Source organism: Eutrigla gurnardus (genome assembly GCF_963514095.1).
Source record: "Eutrigla gurnardus genome assembly, chromosome: 3".
NCBI lineage: Eukaryota > Metazoa > Chordata > Actinopteri > Perciformes > Triglidae > Eutrigla > Eutrigla gurnardus.
This window is the reverse complement of record NC_139917.1, coordinates 31663354-31683837: the sequence shown is the minus strand read 5'-3', so window position 1 is coordinate 31683837 and position 20484 is coordinate 31663354. Positions and strand designations below refer to the sequence as shown.

The window sequence follows — 20484 nt, the reverse complement described above, 5'->3', positions numbered from 1 at the left end:
CGCGTGAAAAAAACAAACCGGAAGTCACCGTGAACTCAGCAGGAAACCACGTGTTTCAACAAAAACTCAGTTCCAAAGTTTTGCAGTTTCCCAAAATCCTGTCAATATTTAGTAACGCGGGTTATTGATTAACTGTCCTCGTCCAACAGCTGCACACACACACACACACACACACACACACACACACACACACACACACACACACCAGGCAGCGAGCAGCTCGGTCACTCTGTCCGCGTCACGATGCTCTGCGCCCGGGTTTGGAGAGGTCTGCGTCCCCTGCGCGCCGGAGCCCACCTGTCCGCGTGGACGCGGACCCGGAGCCACGGATCCGCTTCCAGGCTGGACCTCAGCGGGATCTACCCGCCCATCGCCACCCCGTTCACCGCCGAGGAGGACGTGGACTACCAGAGACTGGAGGGGAACCTGCACCAGTACGCCACCATACCGTTCAGAGGTCAGTTTCTGGGGGAGGCCCGCTGGGGTCTGGAGCGGGTCCCGGGGTCGTCCCGGGGGTACAGGGGGCTCTGGGGACGGACCCGGGTGGTGCACAGTGAGACGGGTTTTACTTGTCCGTCATGTCTCGAGGGTCCGAGGTGGAGATCACGAGATGTCTGTGGTTAGACTTTAAGTATTCAGGATCACTCCAGAAAAACCCGGACTCGTTACTCGTCTACCAAAACCAGCTGAGTCCCTCCGGGTCCGTGTTGGTTTAGGGACCCGGGCGAAGTCCAGCATGCAGAAGAAAGCAGAATCTCCTGCAGACCTGCAGGTGTTTGTCGCCCCCTGGCGGTTGTCTGTGAATATTACAGGTGTGATTGAGTTTTACAGCAGCAGTCCATTACTGATGGCGTGGCTGTTAACATTAGTTTATCAATAGTATTATTCAGTCAGATATATTGAACATATTTGTTATAATTTTTTAACGTTTGTATTTAATTTAAATGTATTTTACTGTTTATCTTACAAATCCATCAAATCCAGTTCGTCATATGCAAAGACCTGAAACGACTAATAGTCTGTAAGTCTGTAAAACGGTTGCTTTTACCACTAATACTGTTAATTAGAGACAAACTGATTAATCAGCAGATATTAGCTGATATCACAGATGTATCAGTGATATCATAGAAATGATGAATATATATATATATATATATATGATCAGAAATGATGTCATTACATAGTTTAACCAGCAGAGAGAATATAAAATCAAGTTGAATAATAATAAAATTAACAATAATTGTATTATTAATTAATATAATAATTATTAATACTAATTATACTAATTATTAATATTATTCTTGTTCATTATTATTTATTAACATATATTATTAATACTAATTAATAATAATACATGGGTTTTATATAGCACTTTTTCAGGTCCTCAAATATTATTATTATTATTATAATAAAAGAAGACGTTGATTCACAGCCTTATTTGTGTGAGTTATTTCTTTTTTTTTACTATAATATCACATCAGTCAGGCTCTATGAATTCTCATCTACTGTACTATGACTACTCATCTATACGGCCGTATCATGTACTGTGTGTACTTGTACACTAATGGTGTTTTTGTGCTGCAGGTCTGGTGGTTCAGGGCTCCAACGGCGAGTACCCGTTCCTGACGGAGGAGGAGCGGGTGGAGGTGGTGAAGACGGTCCGGAGATCTCTGCCGACGGGGAAACTGCTGATGGCCGGATCAGGCTGTGAATGTAGGTGTCTGTCTGTCTGTCTGTCTGCCTGCCTGTCTGCCTGTCTGTCTGTCTATCTGTCTGTCTGTCTGTCTGTCTGTCTGTCTGTCTGCCTGCCTGTCTGTCTGTCTGTCTGTCTGCCTGCCTGTCTGTCTGTCTGCCTGTCTGTCTGCCTGTCTGTCTGTCTGTCTGTCTGTCTGTCTGTCTGCCTGTCTGTCTGCCTGTCTGTCTGCCTGTCTGTCTGATTCTGTAGAAGTTGATTAAACAAGTGCAAAATGAGAAAGGATGAAAGCTGATTGGTGAAGATGTTTCCTCCTCCGTCACGTTCAGCCACGAGGGCGACGGTGAGGCTGACGGAGAAGATGGCGGCGGCCGGAGCCGACGTGGTCCTTGTGGTGACGCCGTGCTTCTACAAGGGCAAGATGGACAGCAGCGCCCTGATCCAGCACTTCACAAAGGTCAGCTGACACTCTCACACACAGTATGAAGGTCCTTAAACATGCATCCTCTCTGCTGGCCACCAGGGGGCGACTCCTCTCTGGTTGTATAGAAGTCTATGAGAAAATGGTCCTACTTCTCTCTGCTGGCCACCAGGGGGCGACTCCTCTCTGGTTGTATAGAAGTCTATGAGAAAATGGTCCTACTTCTCTCTGCTGGCCACCAGGGGGCGACTCCTCTCTGGTTGTATAGAAGTCTATGAGAAAATGGTCCTACTTCTCTCTGCTGGCCACCAGGGGGCGACTCCTCTCTGGTTGTATAGAAGTCTATGAGAAAATGGTCCTACTTCTCTCTGCTGGCCACCAGGGGGCGACTCCTCTCTGGTTGTATAGAAGTCTATGAGAAAATGGTCCTACTTCTCTCTTGATGTATTATCTCAGTAAACATTGTAAACATGAGTTTATGGTCTCAATCTCTAGTTTCAAGTCTTCTTCAATCCAGCATGATGTTCATTTAGTACATTATGGTCCATTTAGAGTCCAGCAGACCAGAAAGCAGGGGATGCTTTAGGGGGCGGGGCTTACTTGCTGATTGACAGGTCGCTAGTCTTCAATGTCCATTGCAGTGAACTCGGTTCATTTAAATCAGGTGTGTCAAACTGATCCAGTAAAGGGCCGCTGTGGCTGCAGGTTTTCATTCCAACCAAGCAAGAACACACCTGACTCGACTTATTCACCGACCTGATTGGCCATCACACCTTGATTGGTTGGATCAGGTGTGTTCTTGCTTGGTTGGAATGAAAACCTGCAGCCACAGCGGCCCTTTACTGGATCAGTTTGACACACCTGATTTAAAAGGATTAAATGATGACTGATGCAGTAACGCGGTCTCCCCTGCAGGTGGCGGACTGCAGCCCGGTGCCGGTGGTCCTGTACAGCGTGCCGGCCAACACGGGGCTGGAGCTTCCGCTGGACGCTGTGGTGCAGCTGTCTCACCACCCCAACATCCTGGGCCTGAAAGACAGCGGTGGAGACGTGAGCAACACATTTTTTTTTTTAATCTTTCCGTGTGATTGGAGAGTCACTAGAACAGCGCCACCTTGTGGTTTTGTCGTAAAGGAGCTAAATATAAACATTTAAAAAGAATATTTCTGCATGCGCGGTACACGTCCTTACATGGTGGTGCACCTCCTTATATGGTGGTGCACCTCCTTATATGGTGGTGCACCTCCTTATATGGTGGTGCACCTCCTTACATGGTGGTGCACCTCCTTATATGGTGGTGCACCTCCTTACATGGTGGTGCACCTCCTTATATGGTGGTGCACCTCCTTACTCCTTAATAATGAAGCAATGCAATGATCTTACAAAGCAATAACACTTTAACAATGCACACTGCGACGCTGCGGCGTGCTGGACAGGAAGTGTCTGCTGACTGCTGAAGAACCTGAAAACTAGAGCGTCTACTTTTCTCCTTCAGGGTTGATTGCCGGGTCACTCGTTGGAGAGAGAAAGAAAATGAACAGTTTGCTCTGGTCGAGCCCTTAATACTTTTTTTTTGTCTGTGTGGGAAGTGTTTGCACGAAGTTGCAAATGGATTTGTGATTTGGGAAATAGCATGTTTGTCCGGTGGCGTGGAGACGGCGGCGTGGGCGGAGGTGGAGCACGGAGCTCTGCTGTAGGCGTGAAGAGGCCAATCACAGAAAACACGGGTCAATCTGAGCAGAGAGGCAGACGAGCTGCAGAAGATTATTCCAACATGAGTGGAGACACATTTCTGCTGCCGAGTAGACTTTGTCAAAATTGTGCGACGTTGATTTATTTTGTTGTTTGTCGCCGGAATTGAATCTGGTTTTTTTATTTTGGCTTTTTGCAGGCAAGAGGACACGTTTCCTGAATATAAATAGTTAAAAAGCGTCTCACTGTGATCTAAAACGTTACAGGAACTATATATACATATATATATATATGTATATGTATATGTATATGTATATATGTATTCATCACGACTGAGCGGAGACGACGTCTGCATGTCTCTCTCCTTCTGACTGCTTGTGTTTGTATGTAAACAGACAGCTGCCTGTTGTATGTGATCACATGATCCATCAGCTCTCCTGCAACAGACTAACCTGTCCAGATTTTCTGTTTAATATATTCACATATATAAATACATATATAAAAATGACAATTACATGGACATTCAGTGTGTCTATATATAATATTTTCCCCTGTTAAAGTTTCTTTTTAGGGAGTTTTTTCCTCATCTGATGGATAAGGAATATATATATATATATATATATATATGTGTGTATATATATATACAGTATATATATATACAGTATATATATGTGTATATATACTGTATATATATATATGTGTATATATATATACAGTATATATATATACAGTATATATATGTGTATATATACAGTATATATACACATATATACTGTATATATATGTGTGTATATATATATACAGTATATATATATATATATATATATATATACTGTATATATATACAGTATATATATATATATATATATATATATATATATATATATTCCTTATCCATCAGATGAGGAAAAAACTCCCTAAAGGAATGTATTTTATAGACACTGAATGTCCATGTAATTGTCATCAGACATGAAATCACCTTTGGAGAAAACCCCATCACTGCATCAGTTTTACACTAAAATCTGATTTTTTCTTATATTTCTTATATAACATATTGCATGTTTGTATGTTATAACAACACCTGGATGGAGATGATACATTTCTGTGATTCTGTATTCTAAGAGCACAATCTCCAGGTTTAAGTTCCGGCTGCAGACTAATGACAATAACGACACGTAAAGAAAAATAATAATAATAAGCTAATGAGTGTTTTTCTGTCACAAACTCTCGCTGCCGGGTTATTTTCCCGGGGGGGGGGGGGGGGGGGGAGGGGGGGCTCCTGTAACCTGATTGACTGACTGATCAATTACAGTCCTGCGTGTTTGAAATGACGGATACGGAGGAAGCTGATTGGCAGCCGGCGGTTTAAAAATAGAGCCTGGCGGTGCGACGCTGCTGATGGAGACTCAAAGCGGAGGCTGCTGCCGCTTTCTCTCCCTGCGGAGTTTGCTTTTGAAACGTTTCAGGTTTATTTGGTTTCAGCGCCTCATATCTGGAGTGACAAAAGAGAATTAAAAGAGGCAAAACAAAATAGATGGCTTATCAATTATTCATGAGCCTTTCCCCTCCTCCTCCTCCTCCTTTTGAAGTTGATTCCTTTTTTTTCCTCACTTGGGACTTGTCTCTGATTTTCCTCTCCTCCTCCTCCTCCTCCTCCTGCTCCTCCCGTTTGGGATCTTGAACGAGCCCCTCCCCCTCCCCAAACCGCCACCGTGTTAAAGAGTCCATGCTCGTCTCAATTTGAGCGATTTGTTTACCGTGTGAGATGTTGGATTTGTCGTCATCTCTTGTGACAGAGTCTCCGGGGATTAAAAGAGAAAAACCCCGACACCAGATATTAGTCCTGACAGCAGGGAGGAGTGATGACGATGAAACCCTCTCTCTCTCTCCTCAGATCTCACGGATCGGCCTGATTGTTCATAAAACCCAAACGCAGGACTTCCAGGTGCTGGCGGGCTCGGCGGGGTTCCTCATGGCCGCCTATTGTGTCGGTAAGAAGTGGCGCTCTTGTTCCTCGCAGGAGAACTTTGTTTTCTTTTCATCTCCGACCAAAAGCCGAGTCCTCGGGGGCGTCGAGGAACAACCTCTAAATGTTCCTGTGGTTCTGACGACCACATGAAGCCGCTGGCTGCATCCTCTGTCTACCCATAAAGCATTCTGAGGTCACTTCCTGTAGCTGGTTTCCTCCCCGACCCCGTCTCCCCTGAACGTGGCCTCGTTTTTTCCCGCCGCGCCTCCCGAGGAGCCGTCGTGCTCTAATTTCATTTTGCTGTAAAATTCAATTAGAAAACGACTTGAGAGGATTAAACCATCAGAGAACAGGAAGTCGCCTCTGATTGATTTGATGACGTCATTAAAGTAGAAAAACATCAAACAAACTTCATGATGGCGAGCGTTGACTGCAGGAGCATCGGAGCTAGAAGACAAAGTTATGAGCAAATATTGATCTTGAATGAAAGTAAGTCTGAGGTTTTTGGTCTGGTGTTGGTCGGCCGCCATCAGAGGGTTAAAAACAATCCGCCATTTTATTAACGAGAGAAAGTTTCACAGGAACAAAACGGATGAGCCGAGGATTTACTGGTTCACTACAGAAAGATTTGAGATATTTGTGATAGATTTGAGATAGAGTCATGATAGATACATAAAAGATTCGTAATAAAATCGAGATACATTTACGTTTAGGGCATTTAGCAAATGATTTTGTCCAAAGCGACTTAGGATAAGTACATTTGTCGAAAGAAAGAAACCACAACATATCATCGCCGAAATAGATTTGTGCACTAGGGTCCACTAGGGTCCACTACAGTCCACTAGGGTCCACTACAGTCCACTACGGTCCACTACGGTCCACTACTGACCACTTCTGAGGCCTGGATTAGATAACGCGTTCGGGATCGGATTCATTATGATGCTGAAGAACCTAATGAGTCATGTTCTCCCACCGCCAGCTCTGACACACACACACACACACACACACACACACACACACCACACACACCACACACACACACACACACACACAGCTCTCTGATCTTTGCTCCCTGACATGTTCTCATCTCCATAACAGAAATATGGGAGTAATTGGCAGGTTGAGTGTGTGTGTGTGTGTGTGTGTGTGTGTGTGTGTGTGTGTGTGTGTGTGTGTGTGTGTGTGTGTGTGTGTGTGTGTGTGTGTGGTGTGTGGTGTGTGGTGTGTGGTGTGTGGTGTGCGTGTGTGTGTGGTGTGTGGTGTGTGGTGTGTGGTGTGCGTGTGCGTGTGCGTGTGCGTGTGTGTGTGTGTGTGTGTGGTGTGTGGTGTGTGGTGTGTGGTGTGTGTGTGTGTGTGTGTGTGTGTGTGTGTGTGTGTGTGTGTGTGTGGTGTGTGGTGTGTGTGTGTGTGTGTGTGTGTGTGGTGTGTGGTGTGTGTGTGTGTGTGTGTGTGTGTGTGTGTGTCCATGCAGCAGGTTTAGATGTCCATCTTCCATATTCATCCTGATCAATATTCCTGTTCCAACAGAGAATTCATGGCTCTAATCTGTGACACAATAGAAAAGGTCTATAGCCGATAGAAACAAGTTGCTTTGTTCCACTAACACCGGATGTTTGCCGTTGCTATGACAACAAGTGAAAGCTCTGTTTATTTTTTATTTTTTGATGATTATCGGGATAATATCGTGAATCCTAATTATTCGTGACATGAAATGTTCCCGTGACCAATCAGGACGGAGCTTTCAGTGTAGGGCCCGTCTCCTCCCTTCAGTGTGTCTTTAAGCTGCTGTGAGATCCACAGAAACATAGACAGAACATCAGCCGCCACGCCGCCGCCGGCTCGTCTCCACGACGACGTCTCCAAGGCCGCCACGCAGCCGACTCTCCTCCACCAGTCAGACAATGAGCTGTCACACTGAGAGGCCATGATACGCCGTCGCCTCGGCAAACATACCGGCTCCGTGAATACAAACGTGACATCATCCATGCCTGCTGGTCTGGGAGCAGCGAGGGAGACGGGAACGCCGTCGGGGAACCAACACCTCGGTGCTTCCTGCTTCGCTCATCTCCGTCAGCTGGAGGGTCACGACCTCCCAGCCCACCCGAGAGCTTCCTGTTCTCGGCCGTGATGCGTGCTGGTGTTTGGGCGCTGCGTGCTGATTGGTGGACGTTAATATGCTGAACTTACGAAGTGGCGAGCCGATCAAACGGGAACCATGAGGCCACGAGTCCGAGTCGGATCAGGTTTTGTTTGCAGGAATGTGGATGAAGTCAGAACCCAGGACCCCTGTGAGGCAACTTGAGTCCTCTACGTAGTCCTCTACGTAGTCCTCCACGTAGTCCTCTACGTAGTCCTTTACGTAGTCCTTTACATAGTCCTCCACGTAGTCCTCTACATATTCCTCTACGTAGTCCTTTACGTAGTCCTTTACATAGTCCTCCACGTAGTCCTCTACATATTCCTCTACGTAGTCCTTTACATAGTCCTGTACCTAGACCTCCGTGGTGAGTAACGAGGTGTGATCAGATCTTCTTTTCATCGGTACACATTCTCTAACGAGGAGATCCTGTTTGTCTTTTAAAGGTCAGGAACATCTTTAACAGTGTGTTTGTTCTGGTTCTGCATTGACCCTCATGCTCCGGGTCCTGGTCTGGGTTCCAGGTGCGGTGGGCGGAGTCTGTGCGCTGGCTAACGTTCTGGGTCGGGAGCTGTGTGAGCTGGAGCGTCTGTGTGCGTCGGGTCTCTGGGAGGAAGCCAGAGTCCTGCAGCGGCGACTCATCGAGCCCAACGCCGCCGTGAGTACCATCTGCTGCTCGCCGCCGCACACCGAACTCCCACAATCCCCGGCAGACCGAGGCTTAGTCACGGCTCGGAGGTACAACTGATCTGGAGCCCGATTAAACCTCGGTGGGCGAGGACCAACCGTCGTTCTGGGGACCTGCAGGCTTCGTTGCCAAGATGTTCTAACTAAACGAGGCGGCTTCCCTAAAGTGATCCATGCAAAAATAACTAATAAAACTCCCAATTATTACGAAAAATCTGCCTTTTAAGTGAAGTTAGTTAGAAGAATAAGAACTACAAAAAAAGTGACATTTTGGCTGAAGTGCCGGGAGGATCACGTTGCTAAGCAACCAGTTGCGGTTGACAAAGAAATAGCAAAGAAGAGTTAACTGACATTATCTGGTGGAGCCAGATTTAAAATTGAATTAAATAATATTTAAAATAAAATTTGATAAAAAATTTAAAATAATACTTAAATAAAATGTAATATATTTATTTAAAATATTTATTATATTTAAATCAAATGTAATCTATTTATTTAAAATATGTAATATTTTAATACACTTTCAAAATAATATTTAGATACAATGTAATATATTTATTTAGAATATTTAATAATATTTAAATGCAAATTTTAGAATAAAATGTCTTTATTGTATATTCTGATGGACGACGTGTTTCCCGAAGTATATGTTGGTTTTTAAAATCAGGGTGGATCCATCAGGGTGGATCATCAGGTTGGATCCATCAGGTTGGATCATCAGGTTGGATCCATCAGGGTGGATCATCAGGGTGGATCCATCAGGGTGGATCATCAGGGTGGATCATCAGGGTGGATCATCAGGTTGGATCATCAGGGTGGATCCATCAGGTTGGATCATCAGGGTGGATCCATCAGGGTGGATCATCAGGGTGGATCCATCAGGGTGGATCATCAGGGTGGATCATCAGGGTGGATCATCAGGTTGGATCATCAGGGTGGATCATCAGGGTGGATCATCAGGTTGGATCATCAGGGTGGATCATCAGGGTGGATCATCAGGGTGGATCCGGCCGAATCAGGAAAAGAAGCCTTTCTGGGATTAAAAGCTATGAAAAACCTCCAAACATGGATTTCCAGCTGCTTGTTTGGGGATTTAGTTGCATTCACACATCATGTAAACGTGTCTGGTTTGATTAAGTGTCGTTTATTGATGAAGCTTTGAAACCCCACGGCGGCTTTCCTGCTTGTGTTGCTAGGTGACCAGGAAGTTGGGCGTTCCCGCCCTCAAGCAGGCGATGGAGTGGTTCGGTTTCCACGGTGGCGCCTGTCGATCGCCGCTCCAGCCGCTGACGGAGGCCGAGGTTCAGCAGCTGAGGCAGGACTTCTCCTCCAACGGCTGGCTGTGAGAGTGTGTGTTCCTGAATCATTTACATCTACAGTTTTAAAATGAATGCAGCATCAAAGTGTGTTTGAAGGAACTAAGACGGGGTCTTTGTAGGGTCATTTAAAAAGATATTACAATAAATCATTAGAATATTTAAGATTAAATCCGTAAATAGATGCAAAAGAAAAAACCTCACAAAGGGCTGCTCGGTGGTGTAGTGGGTAGCACTGTCGCCTCACAGCGAGAGGGTCCCGGGTTCGATTCCCGGGCTCCTTCTGTGTGGAGTTTGCATGTTCTCCCCGTGTAAGCGTGGGTTCTCTCCGGGTTCTCCGGGTTCTCCCACAGTCCAAAGACCCGGGATAGACCTGTCTGTCTCTACATGTCTCCCTGTGATAGACTGGTTACCTGTCTGTCTCTACATGTCGGCCCTGTGATAGACTGGTTACCTGTCTGTCTCTACATGTCGGCCCTGTGATATACTGGTTAGCTGTCTGTCTCTACATGTCAGCCCTGTGATAGACTGGTTACCTGTCTGTCTCTACATGTCAGTCCTGTGATAGACTGGTTACCTGTCTGTCTCTACATGTCTCCCTGTGATAGACTGGTTACCTGTCTGTCTCTACATGTCTCCCTGTGATAGACTGGTTAGCTGTCTGTCTCTACATGTCAGCCCTGTGATAGACTGGTTACCTGTCTGTCTCTACATGTCAGCCCTGTGATAGACTGGTTACCTGTCTGTCTCTACATGTCGGCCCTGTGATAGACTGGTTACCTGTCTGTCTCTACATGTCTCCCTGTGATAGACTGGTTACCTGTCTGTCTCTACATGTCTCCCTGTGATAGACTGGTTACCTGTCTGTCTCTACATGTCTCCCTGTGATAGACTGGTTACCTGTCTGTCTCTACATGTCTCCCTGTGATACACTGGTTACCTGTCTGTCTCTACATGTCTCCCTGTGATAGACTGGTTACCTGTCTGTCTCTACATGTCTCCCTGTGATAGACTGGTTACCTGTCTGTCTCTACATGTCTCCCTGTGATACACTGGTTACCTGTCTGTCTCTACATGTCTCCCTGTGATAGACTGGTTAGTCCGTATATACTTACGATAATTATGATTCTGGGATAAAATGACCAGTATTTCCTTAGAATCAGAAAAGGTTCATTGCCAAGTATGCTATATATTAAAAACATTTAAACATTTACAACAGAATGTGAAAAATAAACTGTATACAAGAGCAGGTTAAAATGTCCTTATTGATAAACCAGATTGTAAAATATGGATCCACTGAATGCTGAATAAACAATAGAAACTCTATTTTTCAGGTTTGTTTTTCTCAACATTACGTGACTCTAAAGGAGAAACTTCATGAAAAACTAATTTTATTCTTTTTTAACCTACAACGCCGTCTTCTGATTGTAATTTAGATCCTTGATTTACTGTCTGATACAGAACATAACTGTGAGAGAACTGTAGCATCTGAAAAAATGATCATCATGTTTTGAAATGACATTTGTATTAATTCTTCTGTTTAATGAACAATAAATTCTGAACCTCCAGCAGCACAGATATAAAAATTCAATATATAAAAAAATCTGAAAAATGTTGTCTATGCACTTGTTTTAACAATAAAATTGCATTTTACTTCAATAAGATGTTTTCTTTTCATTTGAACTGTAAAAAGTGTTTGTTTAGGACAGGTTGGTGTTTTAGTTAAACTATCGGCGGAAGCCAATCCAAAACATCAGACTACGACACTCTACGTTCCGATGCTAGCGTCCATAAAAGCTCGTTATATGCATAGTGTCTTTTCAAAATAAACTTCCTGTCTTCACAAGGAAGTGAGGTTTGCTGAACAAAACCACGTACGCAAAACAACATTTTCGACATAATACGCAAAAGTATTTTTAACGTTCTGGCCGTTCGTTTCCACGACAACAGCAATGAAAACTTTAGAAACCGGGTTCTGGAGGGAAATCTTTTGAATACGTGTCGACTAAACAAGGACATTTTTTTAAAACCGCAACGGGAAAACGTTTATAGCGAGACCGATTTTCCTTTAACTTCGCTGGCTAACGAGGTTATTATTGACGCTAAAGATTCACTAAACCAACATCTGACCTCGCCTGGTATGAAATGACGTAGTCGGTTAGCATCACTTAGTTGTAACGTTTGTAATGATAGCCAGTCTAAATATTAACAAACATATTTTAAGTCCTAAAAACTACAGATCATCACTATCGACTTGGCCCCCATCTCTCGAATCGCCTATCTGGTCGACAGCTTACTTTTTCCCCAACCTTTTTAAATGTTTCGACTCACTTGATCTGAAGATCTCAGATCAGCATGAGGTCATCGGAGGCGGGACCGAAGGTCACGTTAACTGTGTCGGCAGAATAAAACCGTCGGAGCGCTCTCGCCTGTCAAAAAGTTAAAAGCCAGCATTTAGCTTGCTAATTAAAGCCGAGTGGAGCAGGTAGCCATGGCGATGAGAGCTTTCACCTTTTTTAACATCACACTCTCTCTGCTCGGAGCTAATTGACTCCAGTTTGCACCTTTGTTTTGGCGAAAGCACGGAGAACGGCTGCATTGTGGGTGAAGCTGTTATTACAGCCAGTCTGTTGAGATCACCACTTCTTTTTTCTTTCTTCGTTTTAATGACTTTAATGGTTAAATGTTCCATGATTTTATATCAGCGTTGAAAAACCGGCTCCATCACTGTGAAATGAACTAAACTTTATTAGTTCAGTGTCTCCAGTATTTTGGGAGATGTGGTTTTGTTACGTATAAGTTAATAAATAATAATAATAATAATAAATGTTATTTATAAGCGCCTTTCAGAGCCCTCAAGGACACCGTACAGTGAATAAAAAATAAATAAAAAACAACCAATAAAATACAAAACAAACAATACGTTAGAATAGACAGTTAAAATTAAAGGCAGATGGGTTTTGAGTGGATTTGATAAAAATCTCAGAATAGTGTTCAAAAATTCAAATGTAAACAAGTCTGTCATTTCCTTTTAGTGCATCTGCTCTTCTAGATAATAGTTCCAGCTTCCATATTTAAATACCTTTTTACATTTTAATAGACCTCTTCGCTTCCATGCACATATTTTTAGTAAAAAAAAAAAACTGCATTAAAATATTAAATCTTGGGCCATTTTTTAGACGTGAAATGATCAAATAATTACAACCATGAGTTTTTATTTTGTTCAAATATATGAGGGATTTGTTTCGATTGTGAAAAAGAAAAAGAAGTCTTATTTTGGATCTTAGACATGTGGAAACATACACTCCCGTCCTCGATGTCATATTTGCTTCTACAACTAATAAGCTAACGAGGTAAAATGCTGGTTTCACGTTGATGAAGCTTCATAGACCGTTTTTGCAGTTACGTGTTAATCATATAAACACTTTGCCAAACCTCAACCCACGCTGTGAACGACCTCCAGTCGCCACCGGAGGACGTTGTCCTGAAAGACATTACACTCAAGAGTTCATCTGAATTGGTCTATTTGGGAAACATTCAACCAGAATATACAAAGCGAGGCATCCGTCCAAGGATTTCTGACTATGAGGAGGATTCCTTTCATTGAGTCGTTGGCGACGCCGCGGTCCAAGGGCGGCCACCGTGCTTCAAATGATTTTGCCAAAGAACGAAATTAAGAAAAATCTCTTTAATGGAGGGTTTCTCTTTGACTTCTAAACCTTTCATTCCTTTCAGACAGAAAAAGATGTTGGAAGTTTTGTAATTCATCATTGTATAAAGCGTTGACATGATGTGAAGGACGCTGACCCTGCCATCCTATAAGCTCAATCAATGCGGCTTCCTTGACCTAAAACTCCCAATGATCAGCCGAAACTTTGCTGCTTTTGTTTTTTACTAAACTTGTTTCAGACTCCTGGCTTTGGACTTCCTTCCTGTTTTGTCTGAGGTGCAGTTTGTTTGAGCGGCCACACGGAGGCGACGCGCCTCACCGTTGCTGCCCCTGCATCCTGCTCGCTGCATCGAGGGCGTCCCCTTTGGTCTCTGATCAGGGGATCTTGGACCCCTGAGGATTGATGTCATGGAGAGGATGTCGGTTGAAATCTCCTCAGTCAGCCGGACGTCATCGCCGTCCCTCCACACACCTGACAGATGGTCCTCCTCCTCCTCCCTCCATCACCTCCTCCTCAATAATCTCCTCCACCCTCTATCTCCTCCTCCTCCACCATCATCTCCTCCCTCCATCACCTCCTCCTCAATAATCTCCTCCACCCTCCATCACCTCCTCCTCAATAATCTCCTCCCTCCATCACCTCCTCCTCAATCATCTCCTCCCTCCATCACCTCCACCCTCTATCTCCTCCTCCCTCCATCACCTCCTCCCTCCGTCACTGCCTCCTCCATCATCTCCTCCGTCACCGCCACCTCCATCATCTCCTCCCTCCGTCACCGCCTCCTCCATCATCTCCTCCCTCCGTCACCGCCTCCTCCATCACCTCCTCCCTCTGTCACTGCCTCCTCCATCATCTCCTCCGTCACCGCCACCTCCATCATCTCCTCCCTCCGTCACCGCCTCCACCATCACCTCCTCCCTCTATCTCCTCCTCCTCCATCACCTCCTCCCTCTATCTCCTCCACCCTCTATCTCCTCCTCCTCCATCACCTCCTCCCTCTATCTCCTCCTCCCTCTATCTCCTCCTCCTCCATCACCTCCTCCTTAATCATCTCCTCCACCCTCTATCTCCTCCTCCTCCATCACCTCCTCCTCAATCATCTCCTCCTCCTTAATCATCTCCTCCCTCTATCTCCTCCTCCTCCATCACTTCCTCCTTAATCATCTCCTCCCTCCGTCACCTCCTCCTCCATCACCTCCTCTCTTCATCATCTCCTCCTCTCTCCGTCACCTCCTCCACCCTCTATCTCCTCCTCCTCCATCACCTCCTCCCTCTATCTCCTCCTTCTCCATCACCTCCTCCCTCTATCTCCTCCTCTCTCCGTCACCTCCCCATCCCCGTTTCCTCCCCAGGCGAGGCGCTGACGTCTCTGTGCAGCGTAGCATGTAATGCCCGGTTCCCTCGCCGGCGTCTCCCCCTCAGTTTCAAAGATTCCCAGATGTGTGTCGTGTCTCAGGAGGACTCTTCACACCGTTGATCACTTTGGCCAAACAGAAAACAGGAACAAAGTCATAGCATGTGTGTGTCAAAGAAAGTCATAGTATAGGAATGTGACTGCCTGCCCACTCTGGCCACTAGGGGTCGTCTGCTCCGTACTTCTCTCCGTCAGGAGCTCTAAGAACCGAGACCTATCGGCTGTCTTTAAGTCATAGTATAGGTAAAAGGTAAAAACGTAGTCCTGTATTTTTGGGTTCCCCCACGTTTTCTCGTTATCTCGACGTTGTACAGTCACATGGATGCTTTAATAATAATATAATAATGATAATTACTTCCATGCTGAGCAACACCACGCGTCATCCAGGATCCACTGGACGCTGCAGGTCTCAGCATCAAAGTGTGGACTTTTCCTTGATGGGAGTCAAAATGTTGAATATGTAGATGGTGTCTTCACATCCCTCGGTTCCCCCTCCCCCCTCAGGCCTGCTCACGGAGTGTTAGTCCTCCTCTCCAGCATTAACACATGCGTCTCCATCCCTCTCGCCTCCTTCAATCTGCTCAACGCTTCCCTCTGTGCCTGAAGCACCTGCAGGCACAGAAGGCGGTGGCATGTTGAAATGTTAAAATATAAACCATAAAATTAATGTGTCCTGGTCTTAAAAACCGAGATGTGCTTTGATGAGTCGCCTGCGGGGGAAACTGTGATAAAGACTTGATCATGTTAGGAGCAGAATGAGGGTTTTTAAATCAGGTTTTCCAAATCATAGGAAGGCAAAATGATTCTCCAACACAATGTGTTTATTCCCACAACTGTTCAGTTCATACAAACCAACAGTTAGTGGGTCAAATTCATCATTAATCTATGAAATATCCCAAAATAGTAAATGTCTCGTTTTGTCCAATTGAAAAGTTCAAAACACAACTATATTTAATGTAAAATGATATCAAACAGAGAATATTATCAAATCTTCCTTAGAATGTTTTTCATTTGATACATTTTGTTTTTTAAATTGTTGATTATCTGCTTTAAATGTTCTCGCCGTTCAGCACGTTGTAATATATTATTATTATTGTTGCACGTTGGTGCCTTTTCTTTAACATTTCTATACATACTATAGTTAAATATGTATTTATATACACTGCAACTCTTCTCAGGAGGCACTTGACCTATTGTTGATGATGAAAGGGCAGGAAACGAGGCGTTCAGGTAACATTCAGTGTCGGTGCGAGGAGCTGACTGGACTCTCCAGAAATAGTGTTTTTGAATCCTGAGTTTAAAGCTGAGAATCCATAAAGATGATTTCCCTTCGATCTGAACGGCGTTTTCTTTTGAAAGGAAGGAGCCGATGTATGATTTTTTAATAAGACGAGGTCGGTGTGGGCCTGAAGCATCCGTCTGAACCTCCTCCAGCTGCTGACATTCTGTGTTTAGCAGATGAATATACCCATTATATATATATTTTTGTATATATTACATTATATCATAGACCTCCCCCAACGCACTCATGCATTCATGTTTACGTTCACACACAAAGCTCCCAAATGTGCGGCCGTGAGCGCCGGGGAACCCAGAGCAATTAAAAACCCACGCTGGGTGTGTGCTGCTTCTTTTTTCTCACGATACTGCCAGTTTTTATTTTGCGGTTAGCGTGCACGGCAGCGGGTTTCCTCCCTCTCTCCCTCTCTTATCAGTATGCCGCGTGCACTTCCTCTCTAAACATGGCCAAAGCTTTTGGGAGCCGTGAAGCTTCACTGATAAGATAACAGACAAAAGCCTTCGCTCCTCCAGGAACGCGTGGAATAGAAAAATATAGGCGATCCCTCCCCGGGGAATTAGATGAAGGAGGAAGAATCACGAAATGAATTTGAAAGAGAGTCAAGATATTGAACCACGAGGTGATGGGCGAGGAAGGAATTCATATTTTTGTTTTTAGCCAAGCAACAAAAGAATACACACAGCTGCCACTTCTGGTGTGTTAGGTGAAGATGATCTGCAGAGCATATTTAAATACTTCGCCATGGCAACAGGCTCTGTGATTAGGGGGCAAACAGGCAAAACTGCTGCACAGCACTTGGGATTGAGATGATACAAATTAAGGGGAAACTCTGGACGGTTGCCAAGGAGACGAAATAGGCGGCGAGGGTTAAAGTCCAACCTAAACACACCTTAAAGCTATTTTAGTGACAGCGGAGCAGGGAGTGGGTGGGGGGAGGGGAGGACGGAGCGGGGGAGGTGTTTCTGACAGCCGAGCTCCACAAATAATGGCTAGACCTGCAGAGATGTGTGATCAGAGTTCAAAACCCCTCCGAGTGTGTGTGTGTGTGTTGTTCTGCAGTGTTTCACACTTCTGCTGCGTGAAAACACACAAGACACAAAGAAGCAGCTTCATGCATTTTTTCTTTTATTGTTCTCTGTGGATTCACTTCACCATTTAGAAGCCCCCAAATATCCCACCTTTTCTTTTTTCTGTGACATCATCGTGCAGCAAATTCCCGTTCGTCAGTGACATTATGGCTTCGTGACGACAGCAGGCCTCCAGGGTTCAGTGTTCAGGTGTTTCAACGGTGCAGAAACGGGAACATACCAGACGTCTGTTAGAGGGTTTGGCTTCAGAAGGTCCCACGTTAGCTAGACCTGATCTACTAGTGGGTCCGCTTAAGATCCTGATCAGACAGACTGGGTTTCAGGGTCCTGCAGCAGCTTTTTTCTAATCGTTTACAATAAGGGCGAAGCTTTTTGCGTCGCTGTGATCCTCGTGTTTAATCAGGAGGACCTTGAACGCCTTGGGCAGAAAAGTACGACGGCGTATTACAGCAATTGTATGTAAAACAAAAATCAATAAATAAAGAGCCGGAGGAAGGGCGCAATATTTACAATATAGAGAAAAAACAAACGTTCGGGTCCGAGATTAAAGTCGTAAATGTACGTGGTGGAAGCAGCAGGTCTGGAGAAGTGTTTTCATTCGTTTGGACCGTTACAGGAGTATAAGGTTGAAACCTCCAGTTCTGAAAAGTGAAGCCAACGCTGGAGCGCCTTAAAGCTGCATTCTCTCGACCAGCCACCAGGGGGCGACTCCTCTCTGGTTGTATAGAAGTCTATGATTCAGTAAACACTGTAAACATGAGTTTATGGTCTCAATCACTAGTTTCTTCAATCCAGCATGATGTTCACAGTTAGTTTTAGGAAATTCCCTTTGTGTAAAATCTGATCTCAGCTCGGACTCACTAGCATAACCGCGACAGCTACATAACGTGGGACCCGGAACCATTTCTTCTGTTAAAAACCAAAAAATATTTCCTGAATAATTCGATTTAAAAGATTGAATCTAAATGTAGTGAGTTTGAAATCAGCTGCTCAGCCTAAAAACCGAGTCGAGTCTGGAGGCATAGAAATAAAATAGAGTAGAACGACATTCCCATTTAAATCAATGTGACATCCGTTCTACTCCGTTTCTACTTCCATGGCTAGGATGTTCTGCCACCGTCCTCCACCCAAACACCACCCGTCTGACCTCCTCAAGCAGAGACAGGACAGGAAGCTTTAAAACAACGAACCACGGTGACATTTAAGAAAACGTTAGTAAAACAGTCAGTATTCAAAGTATTGAAAGCACAGTAGAAGAAGGTTTTTGGTTCAGGCACTTGTTAAACCCCCTCAGTGTCCTTTTTCTTTTTTTATTTCCATCTACTGAGACATGGAACGCTGTGTTAAGAGTGTGAGAGGGGTGAACACTGATTAGAGAAAACAACAACAACAACAACAACAACAACAACAACAGAGTCCCGGTGTAAAAGTAAACAGTCATAAAGCCTCAATGAAGAAGACGAATCAACACGTTTTGTTAAAATAATCCACTTAAAAGGCGTCGAGTCTCCTCAGATTGTTGGAAATCTCTTCTAGAACAGAATCACCAGTTTATCAACGCAACACTTTACGATTCATGCGATAGAGAGGCTAAGCCCCGCCCCCTCCTGGTGGACCGCCATGGGAACTCGTAATTACGTCTTCACAAGTTCCGACAAGCACTTGAAGGCAGCATTAAGGACCAGGGAGACATGGGAAGGGGCGGGACTTAGGGACATAGGAGGGGCCAAACAAACACAGGACTTTCAACCAGGAGACCGGTGTTCGTGTCCCCAGTGTTGTTGGGTTGAGTTACATTGTTTGACTTATTCAACGTCAACCACGACGTTGTTACTCGGCTTCACGGCATCGAGCGGAGGAAGTCTGATAGTGAATTCTGTTTTAGGGTGGATTTCCACTGCCCCATCACGGAGACTCGTCATCACAGTGAAACATGACATCAGACGGGTTAATATCAAACGGCAAGTTATTCAAGTTGAGAGTTGGAGGTGTGTGTTTAAAGGGTTTAAAGGGGATCGTCGAGTTCAGCATCAGGCTGATAACACAGAGTCCAGGACTGACGGCTCCTTGAAGTGCAGATCGCATTCCCTCCCCCGTTCCTCCCCCGTTCCTCCCTCAGCTCCATTTAACAGGGTCTCCGTTTCGGATCCCAGAGCCAATTAAAAGATGTGAGACGCCTCCATCAGTTCGTTTATCAATGTCTCCGTCAAACCGGTCACTGGGGAAGACGACAGCCCCCCGAACCACATGACCCCCCCGAACCACATCACCCCCCGAACCACATCACCCCCCCCCCCCGAACCACATCACCCCCCGAACCACATCACCCCCCCCCCCGAACCACATCACCCCCCCGAACCACATCACCCCCCCCCCCGAACCACATCACCCCCCGAACCACATCACCCCCCCCCCCGAACCACATCACCCCCCGAACCACATCACCCCCCGAACCACATCACCCCCCCGAACCACATCACCCCCCCCGAACCACATCACCCCCCGAACCACATCACCCCCCCCCCCGAACCACATCACCCCCCCCGAACCACATCACCCACCCCCCCCGAACCACATCACCCCCCCCGAACCACATCACACCCCCCCCGAACCACATCACCCCCCCCCCGAACCACATCACCCCGCCCCCCCCGAACCACATCACCCCCCGAACCACATCACCCCCCGAACCACATCACCCCCCCCCCCCCCCCGAACCACATCACACCCCGAACCACATCACCCCCCGAACCACATCACCCCCCCCCCCGAACCACATCACCCCCCGAACCACATCACCCCCCCCCCCGAACCACATCACCCCCCCGAACCACATCACCCCCCCCCCCGAACCACATCACCCCCCCCCCGAACCACATCACCCCCCGAACCACATCACCCCCGAACCACATCACCCCCCCGAACCACATCACCCTCGAACCACATCACCCCCCCCCGAACCACATCACCCCCCCCCGAACCACATCACCCCCCGAACCACATCACCCCCCCGAACCACATCACCCCCCCGAACCACATCACGACCCCGTGAACCGCATCCTTAATTAATCGCACTTGGAGATAATCACGTAACTG

The 20484-nt window shown here is 45.8% G+C and overlaps 1 protein-coding gene across 1 annotated transcript in view; it reads left to right on the top strand.

Moving 5' to 3' along the window:
• The first annotated feature begins 131 nt into the window (after window positions 1-131).
• The window catches only part of hoga1 (4-hydroxy-2-oxoglutarate aldolase 1), a 154630-nt gene continuing 134277 nt past the window's right edge, over window positions 132-20484 (top strand). Inside the window, exons 1-7 of the mRNA XM_084006083.1 lie at window positions 132-457; window positions 1585-1713; window positions 2023-2150; window positions 3030-3164; window positions 5701-5797; window positions 8437-8570; window positions 9796-9949. Of these exons, the coding sequence (XP_083862209.1) occupies window positions 244-457; window positions 1585-1713; window positions 2023-2150; window positions 3030-3164; window positions 5701-5797; window positions 8437-8570; window positions 9796-9945 (987 nt within the window). The 5' untranslated portion in view covers window positions 132-243 and the 3' untranslated portion in view covers window positions 9946-9949. The remainder of the gene's footprint in view (window positions 458-1584; window positions 1714-2022; window positions 2151-3029; window positions 3165-5700; window positions 5798-8436; window positions 8571-9795; window positions 9950-20484) is intronic.